At 43.0% G+C, this 24,464-nt stretch overlaps 1 protein-coding gene across 3 annotated transcripts in view; it reads left to right on the forward strand.

Annotated features, from left to right (window-relative positions):
• The window catches only part of TBCK (TBC1 domain containing kinase), a 245,872-nt gene extending 237,417 nt beyond the window's left edge, over window positions 1–8,455 (forward strand). The window contains exon 25 of one of the 3 annotated variants that reach the window (XM_075608538.1): window positions 5,898–8,455. In XM_075608538.1, coding sequence (XP_075464653.1) covers window positions 5,898–6,008 — 111 coding nt within the window. In that variant the 3' untranslated portion in view covers window positions 6,009–8,455. The remainder of the gene's footprint in view (window positions 1–5,897) is intronic. The other 2 variants (XM_075608520.1, XM_075608529.1) reach the window with 2 other exon arrangements.
• Window positions 8,456–24,464: the final 16,009 nt, after the last annotated feature.

Below are 24,464 nucleotides of genomic sequence, written 5' to 3' on the forward strand. Positions count from 1 at the left end.
ACTGTAAAGCACTATGTACATTAATGGCGCTATATAAATAAAGACATACATTCATACATACAAGCTGAGGTTAGCAGGCGGCCCTGATATCATTTGGTGTGTTCCTGGAACGACACCACTACATCAGGTACACCAATGAGTGCTGTATAAGCGCTCTTTCAGAGCTAGCAGCTGACCAGCCCTCCGGCACACACTTCAGCTCTATACTGAAATGGAGGGACTCTGTTTGAGCCTCCTCCTGCTTCTCGTTCATGGCGGTAAGTTCCTCATTTGCCATATCCAGAGCTGTCAACATCTAATGCTGTAGTAGGGCAATGTATCTGGCCTGCTTGCACAGAACTTCTTTAAACAATTGTTTCTTGTTTGTCGGCAGTGCTTTTTCAGGGTTGGTCAAGGGATCATCGCTCACTTAGTCCGGCTTCCCGGGTATGGTTTGTTGAGATTTTCTCCCTATCAGGACCGGAGAGACACTTTTTCAGGGTAAACTAAAACCTCTGTCTTGAGCCTTCTAGGGATTCCCTCATTACCAGGATGAATTCTCCATTTGCTCTAGGCTGCGGGGCATCTCGGTCCCCCTTTTTTTTCGCGGGATCTATGGACGTGGTTGACCCAGCGAAGAACCTGGTTTTTTTTTTCCCGCTTTTTTGCTTTGGATGACTACGTCCCATCAGGTATACTGGGGGTCTCCCTCTTTGTTTGAAACTTCAGCAGTTTCACTGCATCCACCATGCTGGCGGGTATAGTTGGCGTTCAGCTGTTCCCGCTCTTGCTGTTGCTAATCATATTCACGGTCATAAAGACCAGTCTTTTCGTGCGTACAGAGGTCAGGCAGCACCACCATCCTAGGGTTTTTTTGTGGGTGCGTCGTGTTTCTTGGCCCACATAAGAAACATCCTCCTCCTCATCAGTATCCTCTTAGGACCGGAAGGGACAATATTCCGTGTGGCCGAGTTCACTACAAGAACACCACATTTTGCCCTCCATTTTGGCGGTATTGGGTGTATTTTTCCCCCTGACCTCGGGAGGTGCTATTGCAACGACTTTCTCCTTATACTGTATGCTAGATCCCCAGCTTGTATTCCTACAGGTGGGCAAACTTCACTTGTAGAGTTCATAGCTCTCACAGGCTTCTCTGTGGATTTATATTTGTCACAGTAAACCCATTATCTCAAATATGGTGATGATTATTTTTAACTTCTAACCCACATGCTATCATTACAGTATTTTCTAATTATGCTTGCTTGCATATCATTACCCAGAATCCTTCTCTGTAGTCTAACACTATATGTCTGACAAGTTTGGGGTAACTGTGGAAGACACACAAATGCACCGTTTGCAAATCTCTACTGCCTTTTAAATTTAAATGATAGTCAGCTATGAAGAAAAACAGGGGTGTTCAAGTTTATTTTCTTGGGGACTCTCATGTGAACCTTGTGCTACATGAAGCATTTTTCAAAGAAAACATGAAAACTAAAAAGGAACATGTACGTAAAAATTGTCTTGACTATTAAAGTTGTCTTTCAACATGGAACTCAAGTCTCACAGTGCCTGATATTTAAAAATAAATAAATAAAAGAGGGTGCCATATGACTGCCTATCTTTGTTTGCCTCTGTGTCATTGTCAAGAGCTATATCTAGCTGAGACTATAGGAAGACAGACTGAGATGAAGACCAAGGTGTTGTAGTGATGATGGGCCTAGGGTATAAAGTGACAGCAGAAGGGATATTCAGGCTAAGGGATGGGAAAACATCCATGCTTGTCCCAGCTTCGAGCCAACCAAACCAGAGCTGGCAGCCGCAGCAGAAAGGGAGAGAGTTGCAGTTTGGGCTAGGAGAGCAAGGGAATACAGTTTTTGACCTCTCTCATATGCCTTTGTGTCTTCACACCTGAACTACTTCAATGCACTTTACCTGGATCTCCCTGTAGCTGTGCCTTCTGCAGCTAGAGCAGAATTCTGTGGCCAGGTTTTTAACGAAGCAGACCCATTCTTTGCACTGGCTGCCTCTTGTAAGATGGCAAATCTGTTTTGTGATTGGCTTATTGACCTTGAAAGCTCTACATTTCCCGTGTCCCAAGCTGTCTAGAAGAGCTCCTGGTTCTCTATACTCCACTCACTCCACAGGTGAAGGAATGCTTACAGTTTGCAGAATCTCCTTGTCTCCCTTTGTGGCCCGAACCTTTTAGCAATGCTGTTCCTACTCTGTGGAACTCTCTGCCTCATATGGTCTGATATGACCCCTCTCTGGAAATCTATAAAAATAGGCTCCAGAATTACCTTTTAACCCAGGCATTTGATTAATGAACCACAAACTGCCCAGCATTTAATACAGTGTACTTCTCTTGCCATTATATATGCGACAAAACATCACCTAGGAGTCAAATGGTCTGCAAAGGTTTGTACCACTAGACATTCTGGCACTGAAAATTGTTTAATAATTGCCTTTCCATTTTAATTTGTTAAGCGGAACTTCAATGAGGAACAAATTAGATGCATTTTTGCAAAGTATCAGAGAGTCTCTTGGATCAATAGAGCTGAGTTGGCCTGTATGATTGTCGTAGTATTTCGAGTTTGAAAAGCTATTGAGTATATCTAAAATTATTAAACAAATGTTAAAAATAGTAGTAAAGCTGTTACATGGATCTTTTGTTTCATGCAATAGGGACACATCTTTTGTACGTTGGATTCCACTGGGATTTTGAAAGGCCTTTGCTAGTCCATAGACCCTTTTAATGGTAATAGCTAAGCTCTGAGGTTCATTTGAAGTCTGATGAGGGAATTAGCAATAACTAGAGAATGCTTAGATAAAAGGAACTGACCGACTCGAGCGCTATTTTTGTGCTGGCACGGGTGAAATCTTTTGTTATGGCTTTGCCACCCCTGTGCCAAGCATGCGTTGACAAACTGGTATAAAAATGAAAAGCTGCTAAGGGAATGTCAATAATGTGAGATGAAAGCTGCAACCTCATTCCAAGTAAGCTTGGCTTTTCCATTTCAAAAGCTTTGCTAAAGCTGTGAAACTTAAAGCACCATTTGCTCATATTCCATAAAATAAAATAAAAAATTGGTGGAGAAATGTTTGAGAAAAGATCATATAAAATATAAGTATTTGTATGGTTCGAAGATGGATGCTTTTTTATTTTGCATTGCAATAGTTATATCGTTACTATTGGTATTGGAAGAGCGTGGATGGCAATTTATTTTCATTTACTTAGAATTCTTTTTTTATGAATTGATGCTTTTAGGGCGGAAAGAAAGTGTCTTAAAGCGTCTTTCCGAAACACAAACAATATGCTCCAGTAAGAATTCCACTTTTGACCTGAGGAGAACACCTCTTTCAGTCCTTATGTTGAAAAAATGAATTACTTTATTCTCTTCAAATACCACGCATCATAGTATATAGCTACAGGCTACTGTCAGATATCCCGAAACATTTCACACTCGTGGGCTTTGTCACGGTATGCTTTTGGCTTAAAAATGTATTTCACAAGCTGTCATTCATATCAGACGGCTATCCTTTGATCAAACAATTATCCTGTCTGCTATAAATTTGCACATAAAGCAAAAGTAATTGTTAGGTGCTCATTTTTACAAATACTTCTGTACCAGTATTGGTACAAACTTTTTTCAGTCCCATAACAAGAACATTTTTGAGGCTCTTCAGCCTACTGAATTTTTTCCATGAAACTCCAAGGAATCTAATTGTTAAAGTCTCCTAAATCCTAAATATAGATATAGAAAACAGCACCAAGATTTAGTAAAACAAATGAACCCTATTACAAGTACTGGGATTTTTTTTTTTATTGAACCATATTGAAATGAATGGGATTTTTTCACAGCAGTTTTGCCTCAGTCTTGCAGCTCTGATAAATAGATCCCTGAGGGTTGAAATAAAAAGGCTTGTTCATTACTTGTTCAAGGCTGAAGTTTGTGTCAGGCGACACAACAAGTAGGAATATAAGGTGATGGGTCAAACACCAAGGCTGTTAACGGAATCATTTTGCCTTCAGTGCCTGGGAATGATTGAAGGTCCTCAGTAATTGCTTACTCTGCTTATGCATTAGCACCACCTTTGCCCTTGTGTCATATATAGTGTGCTAATGTCCATAACATAAGCAACATACCAAACTTGCTTTGCAAAACCCTTGTGTTTCTAATTGATCATTAACAATTAAAGCTTCCCTGGACCATGGAATACGTTTCTCCATTTTTAACCTTTCTGTAAGTATCTTCAGATAATCCCCTGTTTAGGGTGTGTCTTCCGAGGGTAATCAATCTCCTGAACGACCTTTTTGCCATTACAGCCACCTTTGACATGTCAAACTCTCCCAGAATTTCAGTATTGGTCCTCATAGATCATGTGGGAAGCAAATCGCAGACATGGCTCTCATTGGTGAAGGGTTTACATGAAGCAAAGATTCCAATACTGTGACACATTTATAAGATAGGCTTAACTTGAGACTTTACAAAGAGCTGAGCTTTAGGAGTGTGACAGCTGCCTAAGCCATTTTGATATGTCTGCTTGTTGACGAAGGATCTTGTCTCTGAGCCTTCATTGGTTGAATTATGCATGTTATTTTTACTGTTTGCACCTAGGTATTTACTACCGACATGGTAACCAGTATGTATTTCATCACATCAGCACTTAGGATGCTTACGCTTTTATCTTCAGTCTACTTGTCGTGACCATATTGTAACGCTTGATTTCTGTAACGCATTTTGGTCAGTGTTACTTTTCATCGCCCTTTTTTTGTGCTGTCTCCTTTGATGTTGTGTTTGTTACTGTAAACTCTTGAAGGAAAATATGGTTTATCTGAGGTGTAGAATTCTTAAGGTAAAATAAGGAGCAATGTGCTAAATATATTGTTTATTTTATTAGCATTATTGGGTTTTGTTCAAGAACCCTATTTTTAAGCATTTGCACCTTTTAAGGCTAAGAACATACTGTATATATTCCAAATATTCAGTCTGTTAAACATTTGGGCCATATTTACTAAGTCATGGTAAGTCATATGACACATTATACTGCTGTAAAACACATTATGGACCATTCAATGGATTACACCATAAAAAATTTTGGGGCCTAGCACTGCTTGGTAAATATGATGCCCGTGGTACCTGGGTCAGAGCCTAAAAAGCATTGCTTATAAAAGTAAATTATGGAACTAGATGTAGATGTAGAAAATGCTGAAGTGGAAAAAAAACATCTACAAATAAATAACTTTCTTTTCCCCTGGATTTGTATTTCAACGTCTCTAAGTAGTTAATTTATTCGTTATCTCTGGTTGTTCACTTTATCTTTGTGTATTCATATATTTGTTTTCATTATTTATACATTATTTTTTGATCAGCAGCCTTATATTGGTGTTTAGCGGTTGGTGTTGTTTTACATGTCTTTATTATTCTGTGTTGTTAATAAAATCCATTTTATTATTTCCACCACTTTTGAATGCTTTCACTAGACACCTTTCTCTCTTGTGTTTTCATAGTTACTTGGGTCGTTAGCACCACCATAGGGAATTTTTCTAACCTTTATGTCTGGTTTTGTGGTTTATTTGACTTTTGGGAGCTGATTTGATTGCGGCACTATTCTGTGTGTTTGAAATAAATAACTTGGTTGAAACAGTTTCTCAGCTTAACACTTTTATATAGCAGATTAATTACAAGTGTCTTTTTGGGCAAACTTGTTTTCATTAATTACTGGCTGGAATCTTCCCAAGAAAATTACCCAGATGGGCTTTTGACTTCTTGGTCCAAAATAAGTCTAAGATCAAGACAAGACTAAGGTTAGCACATAGCAAATTCCTACACGGGTGGGTTTTTGCAACACGGCCCTCAGCAGAGTGAACAAACGATAAAACCGCTCTCCTTGAACGGTACTAACTGTGTGTTCTTCAGTTTGCAGCTCACCTGGTAAAGATGGGTTATCCGAGAGTATGTATTCTGGATGGAGGCATTAACAAGATGAAGCTAACCGGCCTGCTGACCGTCCCCTCTCCTCAGATATGAACAAAAGACGCACCACAACATCTTGGATCATGGGAGCATTGGCATAAAAAAGAAGCCTTTATGACTTCTCATTGTCATTTGCAATGTCTTTTCTATCACATTATCATTTGTTATGTGTTCATTAAAACGACGACAGCTGCTCTGTGGGGCCTTCTGAAAGCAAAGTCAGATGCTTCTAATCCCATTTTGAAACCTACCAAAAACCCAGTGGAGTATAGTAATGATCTAATGATGTGTTACTCAACGTTTGGGCCTAGATTTGCAAAGCTAGTAAACCTATTTAAAATTATGAAACAGGCATGACAAATGATCCTCTTAATAATGTCAGTGTACAAGATGCTAATGCAACTCCCGTCATACAGTAGTATGGCTGCCAACATAAATCTTAACAATATTGAAGAGCTTTGCTTAGTTTTCTCTAGATATTGATTGCATAGTTAGAAGCACTGCACAATGGGTAGACCTTAAACGTAACCACAAACAAGCAAATGGAAAAAAATAATTGTTGTGGGGGTCTGTTACAATTGTTAAAAAAACAAATATGTTCTTTGAAACTTTCTCAGGATATATTTATGAATCCTCAGTCTATAATGGAGTGATGGATTGTTGCATCTTCCAGGAGGCAGCTTTTGTCTTTCTTAAAATGTACAGTATATATTAAAAAGATTGGTTTGAGAGCCAATGTACTGCACCCGTTGACAAATGTTGGTAATGTTCTAAATCGGTGCATTGAATGCAAAGGTAAAACAATATATATCTATGTGCAGAAACAGAAGTTTTGCTTGTGCTCCTTGCCTGTGGTCACCTACATGCAGCGCCATATTAACTATTAAATTGTGTCTTAGAATCGTGGGGCAACTAAATAGAATACAAACAAAATGCCTATAAATTTCAGTAAGGACAGCAAGGTACTGAATGGCTTTCATTCATTAATTTCAGGTTTCAGATGTTTACATCTAAAATGGGATAGCAGCACACTCAATAAATGCATTTGAAAGGCCAGTGGTACTGTATAGGTCATAACTGTTCATAATTAATAACATAGACCATATGGACTAGACCAGGGGTGGGCAACCTATTTTTCAATGTAGCCACAGGTGTGGCGAATTAGAAGTGAAAATAGTCACACAAAATGTAGGTATTATGTTGCGCATGCGAAAATTTTAAACACGGTTTGAAAAAGTTTATAAATTCTCAGACCATAACCCCCCTCAAGCTCCCTCACCCCCCTCCTCCTCTCACCCCCTCAAGCTCCCTCACCCCTCTCCTCCTCTCACCCCCTCATGCCACCACCACTATCTTCTTCCTCATCTCATTTCCCCCATCATTATCTCATGTAAACCCCCTCATCTCCCCCAGCACCCTTCATCATCTGCCCCAGCACCCTTCATCATCTCCCCCAGCAGCCCCCTCATCATCAGGCAGCAGCAGCCCTCTACCCACCGTCCCAGGCATCAGCCCCCACCCCTCCCCCGTATCAGTATCAGCCCCCATCCCCCGTATCAGGCATCAGCCCCCCTCCCCCCCCATCCCAGGCATCAGCCCCTGTCCCCCGTCCCAGGCATCAGCCCCCGTCCCAGGCATCAGCCCCCTTACCCCCCGTCCCAGGCATCAGCCCCCTTCCCCCCCGTCCCAGGCATCAGCCCCCATCGCCCCCGTATCAGGCATCAGCCCCCGTCGCCCCCGTATCAGGCATCAGCCCCCGTCGCCCCCATATCAGGCATCAGCCCCTGTCCCCTGCATCAGGCATCAGCCCCCGTCCCCCGCATCAGCCCCGTCTCCTAACCAGATCGCGGCGGCTGAGAAAGAAAGGGAAGGAAGCGGTGGTGGCGGGCCTGGCCAGGGGAGGGAGGGGATGGGGAGGAGCGTGTCAGCGCATCAACTTCTGGTGCTGGAGGGGAGGAAGCGCGTCACACCACTGAAGCGGGCTGGGAGGAAGAGGAGCGTGCCACACAGCCGGAGCGCGCTCCTTCCCTACCATGTGAGGCAGGCCTGCACAACTCGTAAAGCGAGAAGGGCCGAACTGCTCCAAGGAAAAAAAATTTGGGCCGCGCGGGAAAAATCATCATCATCATCATAATCTTTCCTCCAGCACCTCTCATCATCATCCTCATATATCTCCCCCAGCACCCCTCACTATCAACCTTTGCGATACTCCCCTACCTATCTCTCATACCCCCATCTCTCCCCCTCACCCACACACATAATACTCCCTCTCCACATCAAACACACACTACCCCCCTGCACACCACACACATCCCACCCCCCTGCACCTCACATCCTTCTCCCCCCGTGCACCTCACATCACTCTCCCCCCGTGCACCTCACATCACTCTCCCCCCGTGCACCTCACATCACTCTCCCCCCCTGCACCTCACATCACTCTCCCCCCCTGCACCTCACATCACCCCCCCTACCTCCAATCACCCCCCCTACCTCCAATCACCCCCCTACCTCCAATCACCCCCCTCTGCACCTCCAATGACCCCCCTAGACCTCCAATGACCCCCCTGCACCTCCAATGACCCCCCCTGCACCTCCAATGACCACCCCTGCACCTCCAATGACCACCCCTGCACCTCCAATGACCCCCCCCCCTGCACCTCCAAAGACCCCCCTGCACCTCCAACTCGAGAGGAAGAGCGGAAAGCCGCCGCGGGCCGCACAGTGAGTGCAGGAGTCCCGGCGGCCCTTATTTTGTGGTTACTCAATTCGCCACACTTTGATTCCCAATTCGCCACAAGTGGCGAATGGCGAAAGGCCAGTACTGTGCACACCTAAACCACAGTGGAGAAAATAGCCTATGGAGTCGCAGTGTTTAGTGGGGTCTCTGTCAGTAAAAAAAAAAAGAACAATTATTTCAAGTGAATTTTTTTTCTGTTGTGCTCCCTTCATTGAAAGGATCAAAATCTTACCTGATGGCTTATTTATACACATAAATAGGGATTTTACCGGATTTATCCTTTGTTAATCTTTAGCAGAACATTATCCGGCTTTTCTCTAGTAAGGATACTGTGACCCAAGCTGTTAAAACCAAACAATAAGTGAAACCATTTACAAATCTGATTTGGTGGCATTAAGACACATTATTATTATTATTGCTCATGATGGAAAGGAGCGATCATATATGCAGCTGTTATTGAGCCGTGGTGGTGAAGAGCAAAGGAACAAATGGAAGCGTGCACTGGCATTGCTAAAGCCGTACCTCTGAAATGTTACTATTGATTTACCAAATATGCGATTCATTGTTTTGCTTTTAAGAAGTGCAGTTAAATTGGTGTCCAAAGCACTGCAGTGTAAAGTATGGCATTCATAAAATGTTGTTGTGTAAATGTTTTATTTTGTAAGAAGTATGGGGGTTGTGTGCCAAGCACAGTGTCTCTGACAATTATTTCACAGTCTGTCCTCTAGCATTGAATCAAATGTAATGTACTGTATATAAACGGTCCTCTATTTTAGTTCAATACATTTGATGTAAGTGATTATGTAAAGAAGGTTAATGACATATCAGTTTACTTGCCTAAATTATGCCAATGGAAGAAGGAAAAGAGACAAATGCAAAGAAAGTAGAAATCATATACACCATTCTGTACACCCAGTTATGGGTAAGTCCCCAAGTAACGTTGATGCAAAGGACGGTTAGACGACAAAAACTGTGCCATTTTGTCAACACAAAGATGAAAACTTTTTATAGCGCACTATATTAACACTGTCTATTAATTGAGCTTGATACATAGCCCACTATATGTCAGAGCCAGTATGTTTCATTTTTGTGTACGCTCAAAAATTGTTTTCAAACTTCAACTGTGAATGTCCTGATGCGTTGAACAATTATATGGAATGATAATTACTTGAACATCGTGTTCTTCAATAAAGATGGCATCATTTTCATAGAACAATCTTTTGAGCCTCTGAAATGTTATTTAAAAATACCTATACACTGGACCGCTCTCTCCCCCTTCCCTGTCCCCTTCTCTGTCATCCCCTCCCTTACCCCCCCCCCCCCTTTCTTTCTGTCCCCCTCCCTCTCTTTTATCAGCTCCTAACCTACGGGACCCCCAAGTGGTCCTGAGGTTTCACCTCTCTCGGTGAAGATTCTATTAAACTTTTAAAAACTTCTATATATTAGGTTGATATTATACGTTTATGTATGTACATTGAAAATGCCTAATAAAAACGTTTGTGAAAAAAAAAATACCTATACACAGGGCCAGTTTAAAAACACCTTATTAAGCGCAACAGTGTATGGATGTCTATTTCGTTGTGTTACACTTTGTGCTGTGCTATGTGACTCCACTCTTAAAAATACTCAAGCTGTTAGTGTGACACCTAAGTACCAAATCTGTTGGAGTCAATCTGAACAGCAGACAGTGTATCAGTGTATCAGACGGAATCGCCTGATGTGAACGTTTTGCAACTTTATGTACATGTTCTGACACCTGAGTTTGTCCTCTGTCAGAGCACCTGTAGGAGGACTGGAGCCCTCAGAGAATAGAGAGTAACTGCACGCAAGAAACACCTGTGACAAGAAGAGATGACAGTGAGTGAATGGATATGATGGATGAATGAATCAGAAGTCAGAGGTTGGCAGAATGACAAAAAGTTATACACTGATTTAGGCCGCTATTCAATATGCTGGAAATCTGTTTTCCTGTGTTATTTACAGAACAATTGAATCCCATTTATATAAATAGAGCCGGGCTTTAGCATGTGGAAGAATTCATAACAGTATATTTAATAGGGGCATACTCCGAGAAGCAGGGACTGAGACAGGGAGGCATAGAAATTTAGATAGAGACTAGCGAGAGTGACTGAGAGGCATGCACGAGAATGGGAATGCAGCCCAAAGAAACGCTCGCAGATAATGAAATCGTGACAAAGACTAAGGGGCTTATTCAATTCAATGGGAATTGTTCGGCCAATCGTGGTGCAATCAGTCTCTTAAGAGCATATTGAATAAGCCCCTAGAACTCAAGAACACAATGTAACATTGGCAAACATAGATTTGAAAAACCGAAGGACGGAGCATAAGAGGGTTATTCGGGACACTCGTACGCAACTCTCATTGACTTCAATAATACTGTACCCTATTAGGCTTAGACTTAAAAAGAGAAATTAAGACACTGACAAAGATGCAGAATGCCAGTTGCAATGATGAGACATAGGGCGGTTTTGTAGTAGGTGCGAGTTTGTCTTTGCCGTGCGGTTTACAAAAACTCTCCATACTTCATGAGGGACAACCTTGGGTCATCAGCAGTCCTGATGGAAATGTCAAAAGCTCTGACGGTCGGGCTAAGGATTCTGGGAAATTACATGCAAAAGAGCACACAGTGTCACCTTTTGCTTCAAATCCATTTTAACATGGACCCCTACAAGCTTATACCTGCCGTATTACACAGCTTTTCAGCACAGCCTGGGTTAAAGAAGTGCATAGTCTGTAAACCTGTATAAGATAAAAATGCATTGGTCTTCTTCCTGTCTATGCTTTATCAAGAAATTCCCCCCTGAGTCTCCAGGAGCCGAGGGGCTAAACATCCTGCTGAATGTTTCATGTTACTGCCGACTGCTGGGGATAAGCCAGGTTTCTGGCGCCACAGAACAAAGCAAGTATTATTCTTCAAATCTTTCTCTACTTGTTAATACCACCTAAGTTCTGTATTTTTTTATTTTTTTTAACTATCTATAGAATTACAGTAAGGTAAAACTTGTGATCAGGTGTCCAAAGACCTGACAATCATATTTTATATTTCAGTGTTTTATCTGATCCTGAATTATCCTTCATGTCGTTGAAGGATTTTTGCAATACTGCAAGTAAAATACAGCAGTAAAATACTTAAATTGTGACGCTGTAGTATCTGTGACGTGTTATCTTTGAGACATACAATGTACCAATTCATTCAGTTTTAACATAAATCGACACTGCACAACTGTTGTACCACAAAACATTTTTTTTTCTCATTCCTACAGATTACCTTCTGTGTCTTACGTTTAACACTGGTAGATTCAGGTGCATTAGATTGCAAAAACAAGTTGTTTTTATGGTTCCTATTAATAACACGTTGTCACTTGTTAGATGGGGTTATGTTGGTCGGCAAGTGGATCACAACATGGTTTTAATGTCACAAACCTTTCATAGGATGTCATTTTAAATAATGTAGAAAATATTGCTTATTTTTCATAGGTTTCGGTGTTAACTAGAGAGATACACACATATACAGTACAGATGTAGCAAGACTTGCGCTCTCCGTGACTGTGGGGAAAAAGGCTGACAACCTGTGGTATGGGGAAGATAGTGGGGTTAACTATTATCAGCAAGAAATCCGGCATAGGGGTAGAATTATGGGGAGGTAACCTGGCGGGTTCCTTCACATTTTTGTGGATATTTGGCAAGATATATAAAATTGGGACATTAGGCTGTTCAATATTCAAAAACTCACGTTCAACTTTATCTAAAATGACCAATAATCTCCCTTTATTTAACAGTTTGTTCCTTTTAACTATAAATACCTCCGTTGGATTTTTCTTTAATATTATATATGTATTTTTATCATTAAGTAATCTAACAACTTCTCATAAATATTTATTTCGATCCATAATCACTGTTACTCCGCCTTTATTGGCTGATTTGACTACTATGTTCTTATTGTCTCGTATTTCTTTAATTGCCTGAATTTCAGCTACATTCAGATACATTCAGATTCTTTGTGAATGAACTCTGTTTCTGTTCTAATTTATCCATTATTTCATCTTGTACAGTACTAGCGTCTGGAAGGCAGCTACAAAACTACCCTTACTATGACTCAGATAGAAATGTGATTTGTTTTTGAGTGATGTACTGTGTGAATGTATTTTCTACTTACATTAGATTTATGATTCTCATTTGGATAAATTTGTTTGTGAAACGTCATTTTCAAAATAAATATTCATGCAAACTTATCAATATATGTGTTAAATGCACAAAATGTGATAGCTGGTGCAAAATTAAGTCCTTTATTAAATAGTGTTTCCTGTCCTTTAGTTTAAATGGTATTACTAATATTAAAAATATTAATCCTTTTTGGTTGTTATGTCTGTTGTTTTTTTGGCTGGATTTAATCCCTATTCTCTTCCCTCTTTTGTTCTTCCCTTTTTTATGTTATGGATGATGGTGTTTTGTTCTCTTCTAGTTTGAAATTGGTTGTTTCCTTTTATTCGTGTCTAGTCTTTCTCTCCATTCTCTAAAAAAAGTCAGAGCAATATGTGTACTGTAGTGCCGACGGTTATTCTAACACAAACCAGTGGCAATCGCCAAAAAGACCCAGGTACATGCTGGGTCTAGTTTAAGGCAAGTTTAAAGCATTTCTGCATTGACTAATGGCCCATTAGATTAACAGCGGGGGTCCCTGGCAGTCCCATTCAAACTGTATGTAGTGACTTAGAATAGTGTCTCTCCCTATTGTCTCCATTGGGAGTCCAATATTGGTCTCTATACTTTCTTTTCTAAATGGAGATCTAAACTGGGGTTTATACTGCGGTTTATAATAGTCATTATTATAATTACATCGTTGTTGTGGTTGATATTTCTTATTATTCATTGATCTATTATTACCAATAGTTATAGGTCCATTTTGGATTATCGCCATAATTATTTTGTTTATGTTGGTCTTTTCTTTAGTATTTTTAGTACTTATAGCCCAATTTCAAACGCACCCTTTTTCATAATCTAACTTGTCTTTAGTATACTTTTGTTTATTAATTATAATTTCCTGTTCGTTATTATCCAGTCTTTTCTTGAATTCTACCTCCTGACATATTCCTTTGTTTCTTTAAAAGGATCTAGCCTATTTTTGATCTGAGTTATTTCTTTATCTATTTTTTTCCAAAGTTCTTCTTCTATGGCTCACCTAAGAGACACCTAGGGGCCTCTTCACTAAACCTCGGTTAAAATCAGTGCTTTGGCGAGCGACTTTGCATTGTTTTACCGCACTATAAGACCATGTCAAAACGGTATTCAGTAAGAAAAAACACAATTTTTTTTAAAGTGCGGTCAAAAAAATGCAAGATTGTACTACTTGTTTTTTTTTTTCCTAAGTGTTATCGCACTGAAACTGTTTAAACTGCAGCCTGGAAGAGTTGCATGGACAGAGCTGCATCTCCGTGCAAAGCTCTTACAGGTGATCGTGCAGTTTAAATATTAATTTTAATAGCAGTGTTCAAGAGCAGGGGGTCTCCTGATCTGAACCGCATTGATTTCAGCCTCGGGACCCCCTGCTTCCGGGTTACAGGCCCCGGTATGGGACGCTGGTATCTCCTGTGCGTTTAAATCTCCCAGTCACGTGATGCGGAAGATGTAAACATTGCAGGGATACCAGCACCCCATACAGGGGCCTGTAATTCGTGAAGCAGGGGGTCCCCAAGGCTGAAATGAATGCGGTTCAGCTCAGGAGACTCCTGGCTGCCGTACACTTATTAAAAATCACATGAAAGCAGGTTCATTACCTTATCGGCTAGGGTCCCCGCCAGCTGGCATTAGCTGGCGACAAAATATTGCAAGTTTTTATAGTACTATATGCTTATCACTGCTTAGTGAATAGCAGTTTCTGGCAAAAAAATCGATTTCTGGCACTTTTTGGCTTATTGTACGGCTTGTTTTTGCCAGAGTATTATAGTACTATAAAAAAACTAACATTTCAGGCGTCATAAAAAACATCGCCGGTGAGCAGCGATAAGCCACTTATCGGCAGCTTCTTAAACTCATGCAATTCTAGAGCCGCAATTAGGTTATCGAGGCCTGTCGCGGCTCTAGAATGACGAGTTTCTCTCACAATCCTCACGCCAAGATAAGTTGGCGTGAGGCTGTGAGAAGCTGCTGAGAGGCGACGAGAGAGGACTTGGGAAAAAAATGCTTTTTTCTGTATCGGATTAATGCCGGGGGTCTCCGGAGCTGATATCCATTAATATCAGCACGGGAGACCCCCGGCATGAATCCCATGCAATAAAAATGCATTTACAGTCAACTTCATTACCTTTGCAGCTAACCGCAAAGGCAATGAAGGGGTTAACCCCTCCCAATACCCACCAAGGGCGAAATTCCTCCTTCACCCACCCCGGCTACCCACAATAAACACTAATACCCACCTCCTCTACCGCCACATGATTGATACCAGAGGCTGCAGGTATCCTCAGGTGGTCCCCACGGGTGTCTGGGGGCCCTCAGGTGGTTCTTGCGGGTGCCTGTGGGCCTTCGGGTCATCCCCGCGGGTGTCCGGGGATCTTCATGTGGATCCCGCAAGTGTCTATTGGCCTTCGGGTGGTCCCAGCAGGTGTCCGGGGGTCCTCAGGTGTTGTCCGTGGGTGACTGTGGGCCCTTGGTTTGTCTCCGGGGTCCTCAGGTGGTCCGCGCGGGTATCTGTTGGCCCTCGGGTGGTCCCCAGGGGCCCCTGAACTTTTTTTTGCAATGCATTGAAATAAATTCACCCCCCTCCCCCCCCCCCCCAACACATACAGTACAGTAATGAGCAAAATAACTATTATCCAGATATGGATAATAGCTCATTTGCCCATTATAAAATCAAACATTAGCTTGCCAGCATAAATAAAGTAAATAAAACTTTTTACTTACCCCTGCCATCATGAAGGGCGTCCTCATCAGCATACTCCAGGTCCATGTCCTCCGTTGCCAGAAAGAATACAAAAAAAAATACAATGTAATGGCCCTTGACCCCTTAATCACCTTGGTGGTTAATAACCGCTATAGTAATTAAGGGGTTAAACCCCGTCCCCCGCTACCCACCCAGGAGGCCTAACCACCAACCCCGGGACCACTATACCCACCCTCTACCCATTGATTGGCATAGTGGTATATCATAATATGGGCATGATAAGCCACTATAGCAGTCAATGGTCACTGTCACGGTAACTTATGACGATCTAATATATATCAAATAACTGGGTTGAACTGAACGAGGCTTAGATATAATAAAGTATATTTATTCCTTAGATAGGTGAACACAACAAGATAGTACAATTAACAGACTAGAAGGTAACACTTACTTAGTGGTTGGAATGAAGAATTAGTCAAATAGTAATTCTCCAGCAATCAAGAAGACCAAGACTGTAGGGTTGACAACAGTTTAAATATCTTTTCCACCCTATGCTTATCATTGAGTGCAGACTATTGGAGAACAATTATCTCCTTTCTGGGGGTCCTGGCTTCTTGGACCCGGTGGTGGTCAAGTGAGGGGAGGCCTAGGAGCTAGGGGCAAAAAGAATTTTATTCCTGGGTGCCCTAGAACCTAAGATTCCCACGCCACTTGTCGTTGACCTTGAACTAATCGTGATGAAAGCTCTTTTTTTAGACAAAGTATCCGCTTTGCGGTTTGGACGGCTGCCAACCTGTTCCTGGATATCACCGTCGAGGAATCTCGATTGAAGTCAATGGGCCCATTGACTTACAATGGGAAACCGCCGCTCCTCCTCTCGGACGCCACCTGCTGGTCTTCGAGGGAAACAGGTCCAGAACTGCTAGATCCGCCATGGAAATGAATGGAGCTCCAATGGAGGCCTATGGGACTCTGCAAAATGGTGCCTGAAAAGGCGGGAAAATTAAACAAAGGGCTATAATCACTTTCTACCTATTAACCCTTGTCCTCCCGGATGGATCCCGGTGTGTGTGGTACAGACACTTACATGGTGGAAATACATTACAACAGGGGAACATACATTTTCATGTTATAGCAAGGTGAAAACCACATTCCTGGACCGCAGTCCAGTTAACCCCTTGCCTCCCTGGTGAGGTCAGGGGGTGGCCATATGGGGTGCAACCCCTTTAATACCGGGCCAATCCCCCTCTCCCTCTACAGTCACCCTAATAAAAAAGCACGAAGGCCAAAAATACACAATAATAAAAGATATACACAAGCACCTAAACACCTCAATTAAATAAATAAAAGCACTAGCCAACCAATCAATTTAATAAATAAAAGCAGTAACCAACAAAACAATTAATTAATATTAAACACTAGCCAACAAAGCATTTAATGAATTTAAACCAGTAGCCAACAAAACAAATAATTAATTTAAAACTCTAACCAATTCTAAAATGTACTAAAAACAAACCATCGAAATTCCAAACAATTGAATCCAAACAATAAAAACAAATAGAAACAATGTAAAACAATTCAAATCAAGCATTTGCCAAAAAATGTATTGGCTATCACTGTATTTATCTGTACCCTAAAGGGGCACAGATTAATACATTATCAGTCAATGGGCAATCACAAACATAAAAATAAATAAATGCAATGAAAAAAACTGAAAAAAAAGACATTTACATACATTCAATATTTCTCTTACCTTTAGAAGTCTTCCCCCTCCGAATCATGTTGTATCTGCAGTCTCTCGTACCACGACGTCATCACCCGCGATCCAACACCATCCACCATGAAGACCAGCATCAGGTAAAAAAATCTTATTTCTTTTATCTTGTATCATCGTCTTCTTTCTTCATCTGTCATTATTTTCTTCTTTTCTTTAATCTTCTTTCTTCATCTGTCAAGCCAAAGCCCCATGCTAAATCCCCAACAGGATGTTTTCTCGTTGGCTTCTTAAGGTAAAATGAGACATACGGGCCTTATATAGGACCTGTGACGTCACATTTTATGGTCAGATGGTACAGCTCCAATCCGATTGGACGCTGTATCATGTGCCCGCCTCTTTTTTTTTTTTTTTTTTTTTTTTAAGGATGTGACATATCCACGGAAGGTACGTCACATCCTTAAAACTCCATGGCTATATCACATGGTATTACAGCCAATGGGATTGAAGACAATCCCATTGGTTGTCACAATTGTACAACATCAGTGACGGCAACCGATGGTGACAGCACTTATAGTCCAAACCGTTCTTAACATGGTACGGACATCAAGTGAGCATTTGATGTCTAATAGGCATCCTTATACTGCTGCGGCCAAGTTTATTCGAGCATTTGCCCGTTCTTGGCCGCAGCAGTAGCCTGGCGCGCGCCCGAGGGTGACGGGCGCGCGCCGAAGCAGCGGAAGAGCGCCCTCCGATCGGGGCGCTCTCCCTACCGCTGCCGGGTCCGCCGGGTCCCCCGGAACCCCCTGCCGCCGTCCCGCGATCGCGGGACACCAGGGCTCCCTCGGGGAGCCCTGGACGCGCGTGCAGGGGGCGCAGGCTCCCGAAGATGCGTGACCGCGCGTCTATGACGCGCAGCACGCCGAGGGGCGGCCACTAGCAAGCCGGGAAATCTCCCGGCTTGCGGATCTGGCCGCACTGCAATTAAGTGTGTCGGCAGTGTATGTTCCGGTCCACTGAACCGTTCATACCACAGTATTGACACCGAAATGAGTATTCACTACCCTTGTTTACTTCTTCATACAGTGCCTACACTGTTTCAGTCCAATTAACCGTTCTTACCACGGTACGGACACTTATTTACCTTCGTTTGTTTCCTCAGATAGGTCCTTATACGCTTCGGCCGATTGAACTGTTCCTATTACGGTACTGACACGGAGGATGGGCACCATCTCCATCAGAACTGAGTTGTATTCATTATTTTCTGTACGTAAGGAAAACTGACCCTGTGATTTTGCTTTGAGATATTTGCCAAGTTTTGTTAGAGCCGTCTCTGTAAAGTTATTTAGGGTTGAATCCAGATTGATGTGTATCAATAAAGGGTTTAAGGAGAGAATGTACAATGCCATTTATAAACTAGATGTTCAAGTGGTTTAGAAGCAAATAATAGAAATGTGATTGGATGGTAGTTAGAAGGTGTGGTTGAGTCAAAGAGGGCTTGTTCGGGTTTGGAGTGACAGAAACATGCTTAAAATTGAAGGAATGTGTCAATAAATTTTAATTTTTTTTACGTTTGATCCTGACTCCAGTTCTCTTTCATTTTTGCTGTGCTCCATGTTACTCTCTTTTCACTGTTCCTGATGCAGTAGGTCATATCGTCTAATGTAAATTTTTTCTTTAAAATGTGTGTCATATTTTTGAGCTGAGAAAGTAGAGGGGGGAGGTGGAGAACAAGCATTAAGGATTGGAGGACAGAGTAGACATATGAAAAGATAAATAGGTTGCTTTAAATAGATAGAGGGCAACATTGTAAAGTATGAAGAGTGAATTAATTTATATTGTACAAAATCTGATAGGGAACATGATTTCCTTCAATGACGCCGCAGGAGCACTTTTGGAGGACATGTGTTTTACCAGTGTGCCATGGTTAAGTCCTAATATGGCAGTGAGTTGTGACAGGAGCAACCTGGTTAAGGGCAGAAAAAAGAGTTAGTCAATTGTGACAGGTGGGCAGGTGAGAGTGAAGAGAGGAGAGAGAAAGAGGTGTAGAGTTGCTAAGAGCTGAGAAGTGTCTATTGTGTTTAGGTTACAGAAAGTGACTTTGGGTGAAGAAGTGGCAAAAGGAAGAGTGAGGGAGAAAGAAAGGAGGTGGTGGTCAGAGATGGGATTAAGTGTGTTGGAGAATTTAGAGAAGGATCAGACATAAGAGACAAAAAGAGAGGAGAGTTAGGCCACTGGGTGAGACCAAAGGAACTGGTTATAGAGAAGAGTATAAAAAACAGCTGGGGAGTTAGGTTTGATGAGAGGAATGTTAAAGTCTCTAAGAATGAGAGAGAGGGAGAAAGATAATGGGGGCTAGGCCCAGGTGGGAGGTCCAACCCCAGATGAAGCCACAGTGCAAGTGGAGAAATGCGTAAGATTACAAGACACAAGGATTTACAAAGAAAGCTCAATACTTTCTTTCATGCTGGGTTAAAAATTTGAGTGGCAAACTACCAGCCAAATATCTAATTTTCTGGCTTGGACAAGGATACAGAGTTGCACGTTTTGGAGAAGCAGATTTACTGGTACATCAGGACCTGGCTCAGCAGTCCCTGCATGGGATCATCTCCCTATTGAATTTCATCACCAGTACGCATCAGTTGGAGAGCAGGAGCTCTCAGAACACCCACTAAGAAAGGTATACTTTTGCCTTGATGAAGTTGATGTCGGTTCTATTGACGAAATGCGTAGGAGTGTAACAGAAACTGTTTGTAGGCAAGTAGTCTCCCCCACTTACAACAGAGACTAATCTGGTTAGCCTTCGGCACTTTTACTGAGACAGCGCGAGTCTACCGTCTTTACGGGTGGACTTCGTGATGCCAGGTAGTGCTGCGAGTGGCGCCGTGAGGTCTGCAGCTCCTTCAAGGGATTTCCCTGAGCCTGTAGGTTTTAGGGGTCAGAGCCTTGTTCCGGTACCTGCTGATTTGGCATTATAATTAGCCGCTCTATGAGGACACTATACTCGTGGAACTTCTAGCAAGCAGACGCGTCCCTGGATTGTGTGCCCCTATTGGAGCTCTCTATAGCTTGGCTGATGACTGCTTGAAACGACTGAAGCAAGAGAGCCGTGGAGCACAGCTGATACTTACCAGACGATCCTGTTTGATGAGCTAAGCGGTAACATGTACCCTAAACATGCCCTGTCCAACTAATTTTTTCTTGCTGTATGTGCATATCAATACCACTTGAATTGTTTATAATATAATTTATTATTTCACACTATGGGAGTTTGTGCCCTGTCTCTTTTTTTCTTTTCATTTGATCTATCGTGTTGAGGCACCATTATTGACGAGCAGCAGATCTTCCACTTTATAATATAAGGTTAAAAGTTTTTATACCTTGATGCACTTTATATTTTGACCCCACTTTATGTTCACTGTTTTATCACTGTTACATATATATGCTGAAACCACATTATTAGTACCTTTTTTGCGCAGTATTTAATTTTTTTGTTATACTTTTGCCTTGTTGGACGCCATGGACCTTACCTCAAGAGACATCTGCACAGCAGTACAATCGTTCCTGTAACTGGAGTTTCCTGACCCGCGAAGTGGACACCGGCAACAGGAGGACTGATCTCCCACAGTGCAGACCAACTGAGAAAGGAGCAAGAGCGACCCAGTAGCCAGTGGGAGTGCATACTCCATATCAAGCGATGATAACTAACTTTTTTTAGAACCATTTGAGTGTACAGTATTATATACCTGTTTTTTTATTATATTGAATCTATAAACTCATTTTTGCTATTTGTTGCGCCCCTTGATTTTTGTTTTTGGGAGATATACAACAGCAACGCAGAGAAAGACGGGACAAGAAACAAATAATATGAGCTTCAAGAGAAAAGAATGAGAAGGAAATGCATGGAGATTTGACTGGAAACGTGCTACGAGTAGAAAGAAGAATGCCTTCTCCCCACTATGTTTGTCACCAGATCTGGGTGTATGACTGAGAGAGGACACCATAGAGCAGTTGCGTAGGTGAGGCAGTGTCCATGGGAGTTAGCTATGTCTCAGACGGCCAGAAGGTTGAAATAGTTGCACACATTCCACAGTGAGCAGGAGAAAGGGAGGCAGGGAATGTGGATAAGATTGGAGGGGCTGGCAGTACTAGGTGCAGAGGAATTTCTGGAACTGATATGGTGACAGGATAGGATGGGTATATGTGTTGGTTCAGGCTTTAGGGATATGTCACACACAGTAAGAGGAGTAGAAAAGAGAGAAAGTTAGTAGGAGTGAGTGTTACCTTTCTTATAATTGTTAAACTACTGTAATTTCTACTTTTTTATATTTTCTTCTTGCTGTCAAATAAAAAGAAGGCTACAACTTATTATATAATGTAATCTTTGTTTTGTTTTATTCATTGATTCCAGTTTTGCAGTATCATTTAAATTATATTTACCAAGCGTTTACACCCAGGTAAGAGAGAGAGGGCTGATACTATTGAACTTGCTTTAAGGATAAATCAGCAGACACTGGATAATGAAATATGTTATACAAAAAAAGTGTTTTATTAAAACAAAATTTCTTCCACAATCTCAATGCAGATTTTGAGACCTGTTTGTTTAAATATATATTTATATCGTTGTCATTGAGGATTTTTAGCACCTGTTATGAAAAGTCTGTCATGCCAGTGGTAATAATTGAACTCTTTTTCTGCCAGAGGTTGCACAAAACATTATTTTTATTTAATTTATAAAATGTTTATAAGGAAGTAATGCATTGAGAATTACCTCTCGTTTTCAAGTATGTCCTGGGCATAGACTTAAAACAAATTATACATGGTTACAAATACAATTACATAAATGAACAGGGTATACATTATATGCAAGACATTAAATACACAGTAAGAGAACATATATATTATAGGCGTATGTAACAGTTATAGACCAGATTAAAACATGAGACAGCTTTAGTTTTTAAAAACCTTAAACTGGTGGTGGATGTGGGAGGTGGTAGGTTGTTCCAGTTTTGGGGTGCACGGTAAGAGAAGGAGGAGCAGCCGGATACTTTGGTGAACCTTGGGACCATGAACAGTCTTTTGGAGTCTGATCACAGATAAGTGCTGCATGTGGTAGGGGTGAGGAGCTTGTTGAAATAGATGGGTAGCTTGCCCAGAAAGTAATTGAAGGCAAGACAGGAAAGGTGAACTTTGCGCCTAGACTCAAGTGATGACCAATCTAGTTCTTTGAGCATTTCGCAGTGATGTGTGTTGTAATTGTATTGGAGAACAAAACGGCATATTGAATTGTAGAGGGTATCAAGTTTGCTAAGGTGGGTTTGGGGTGCCGAGCCGTATACTGTGTCTCCATAGTCGATAATTGGCATTAGCATCTGCTGTGCGATACGCTTTCTGACCAGCAGACTTAGGGAGGATTTGTTCCTTTAAAGTACACCTAGTTTGGCATAGGTTTTGGATGTCAGGGTATCAATGTGCATTCTGAATGTTAAGTGGGAGTCAAACCATATGCCCAGGTATTTAAAACTAGTAACAGGAGTTAGGGTGGTGTTCTGATCTGGAGCTCAGTCACTGGAAGCTTTAAAAATTTAGCCTTGGTCCCAAATACCATTTTTACAGTCTTGTCAGTGTTTAAAAACAGTTTGTTTTGGGAGATCCAGTTTTCGAGTCTCAAAAAGTCAGACTGAAGTATGTGTTCAAGGTCAGAGAGGCTAGGCATTGCAGCAAGGAGTTTAAAAGGAACCACATTTTGGCCATGATAAATAAATATTTTTGAGTGGTTCTACGATCTAGGGCAGCGGTGCGCAAACTGGGGGGCGCGCCCCCCTGGGGGGGCGCAAGATTGTTTAGGGGGGGCGCAGGAAGCAGCGGCGATTTTGCCAGGAGCAGAGGGAAAAAAGCCGTCTGCAGCTGCAATTTTTCGTTTGGCCATTAGGTGGCGCTGTGCGGCGCTGTGCTACAGTACACAGCAGCATCTCGTTGCTTCCTGCATCAGCGACATGGGGAGAGGGGGTGAGTGAGACTGGCACATGGGGGGAGTGAGACTGGGACATGGGGTGAGTGAGACTGGGACATGGGGGAGTGAGACTGGCACATGGGGGGAGTGAGACTGGGACATGGGGGAGTGAGACTGGGACATGGGGGGGGTGAGACTGGGACATGGGGGGGGGGTGAGACTGGGACATGGGGGGGAGTGAGACTGGGACATGGGGGGGAGTGAGACTGGGACATGGGGGGGAGTGAGACTGGGACATGGGGGGGAGTGAGACTGGGACATGGGGGGGGAGTGAGACTGACACATGGGGGGGAGTGAGACTGGCACATGGGGGGGGAGTGAGACTGGCACATGGGGGGGAGTGAGACTGGGACATGGGGGGGGAGTGAGACAGGGACATGGGGGGGAGTGAGACAGGGACATGGGGGGGAGTGAGACTGGGACATGGGGGGGAGTGAGACTGGGACATGGGGGGGGAGTGAGACTGGGACATGGGGGGGGGAGTGAGACTGGGACATGGGGGGGGTGAGACTGGCACATGGGGGGGAGTGAGACTGGCACATGGGGGGGAGTGAGACTGGCACATGGGGGGGGAGTGAGACTGGCACATGGGGGGGAGTGAGACTGGCACATGGGGGGGGAGTGAGACTGGCACATGGGGGGGAGTGAGACTGGGACATGGGGGGGAGTGAGACAGGGACATGGGGGGGGAGTGAGACAGGGACATGGGGGGGAGTGAGACTGGGACATGGGGGGGGAGTGAGACTGGGACATGGGGGGGGGAGTGAGACTGGGACATGGGGGGGGGAGTGAGACTGGGACATGGGGGGGAGTGAGACTGGGACATGGGGGGGAGTGAGACTGGGACATGGGGGGGGGGAGTGAGACTGGGACATGGGGGGGGGGAGTGAGACTGGGACATGGGGGGGGGGAGTGAGACTGGGACATGGGGTGGGGAGTGAGACTGGGACATGGGGGGGGGAGTGAGACTGGGACATGGGGGGGAGTGAGACTAGGACATGGGGCGGGAGTGAGACTGGGACATGGGGGGGGGACTGGGACATGTGGGGGGGGACTGGGACATGTGGGGGGAGTGAGACTGGGACATGGGGGGGGGAGTGAGACTGGGACATGGGGGGAGTGAGATTGGGACATGGGGGGGGGAGTGA

Source organism: Ascaphus truei, chromosome 1 (genome assembly GCF_040206685.1).
Source record: "Ascaphus truei isolate aAscTru1 chromosome 1, aAscTru1.hap1, whole genome shotgun sequence".
Lineage (NCBI taxonomy): Eukaryota > Metazoa > Chordata > Amphibia > Anura > Ascaphidae > Ascaphus > Ascaphus truei.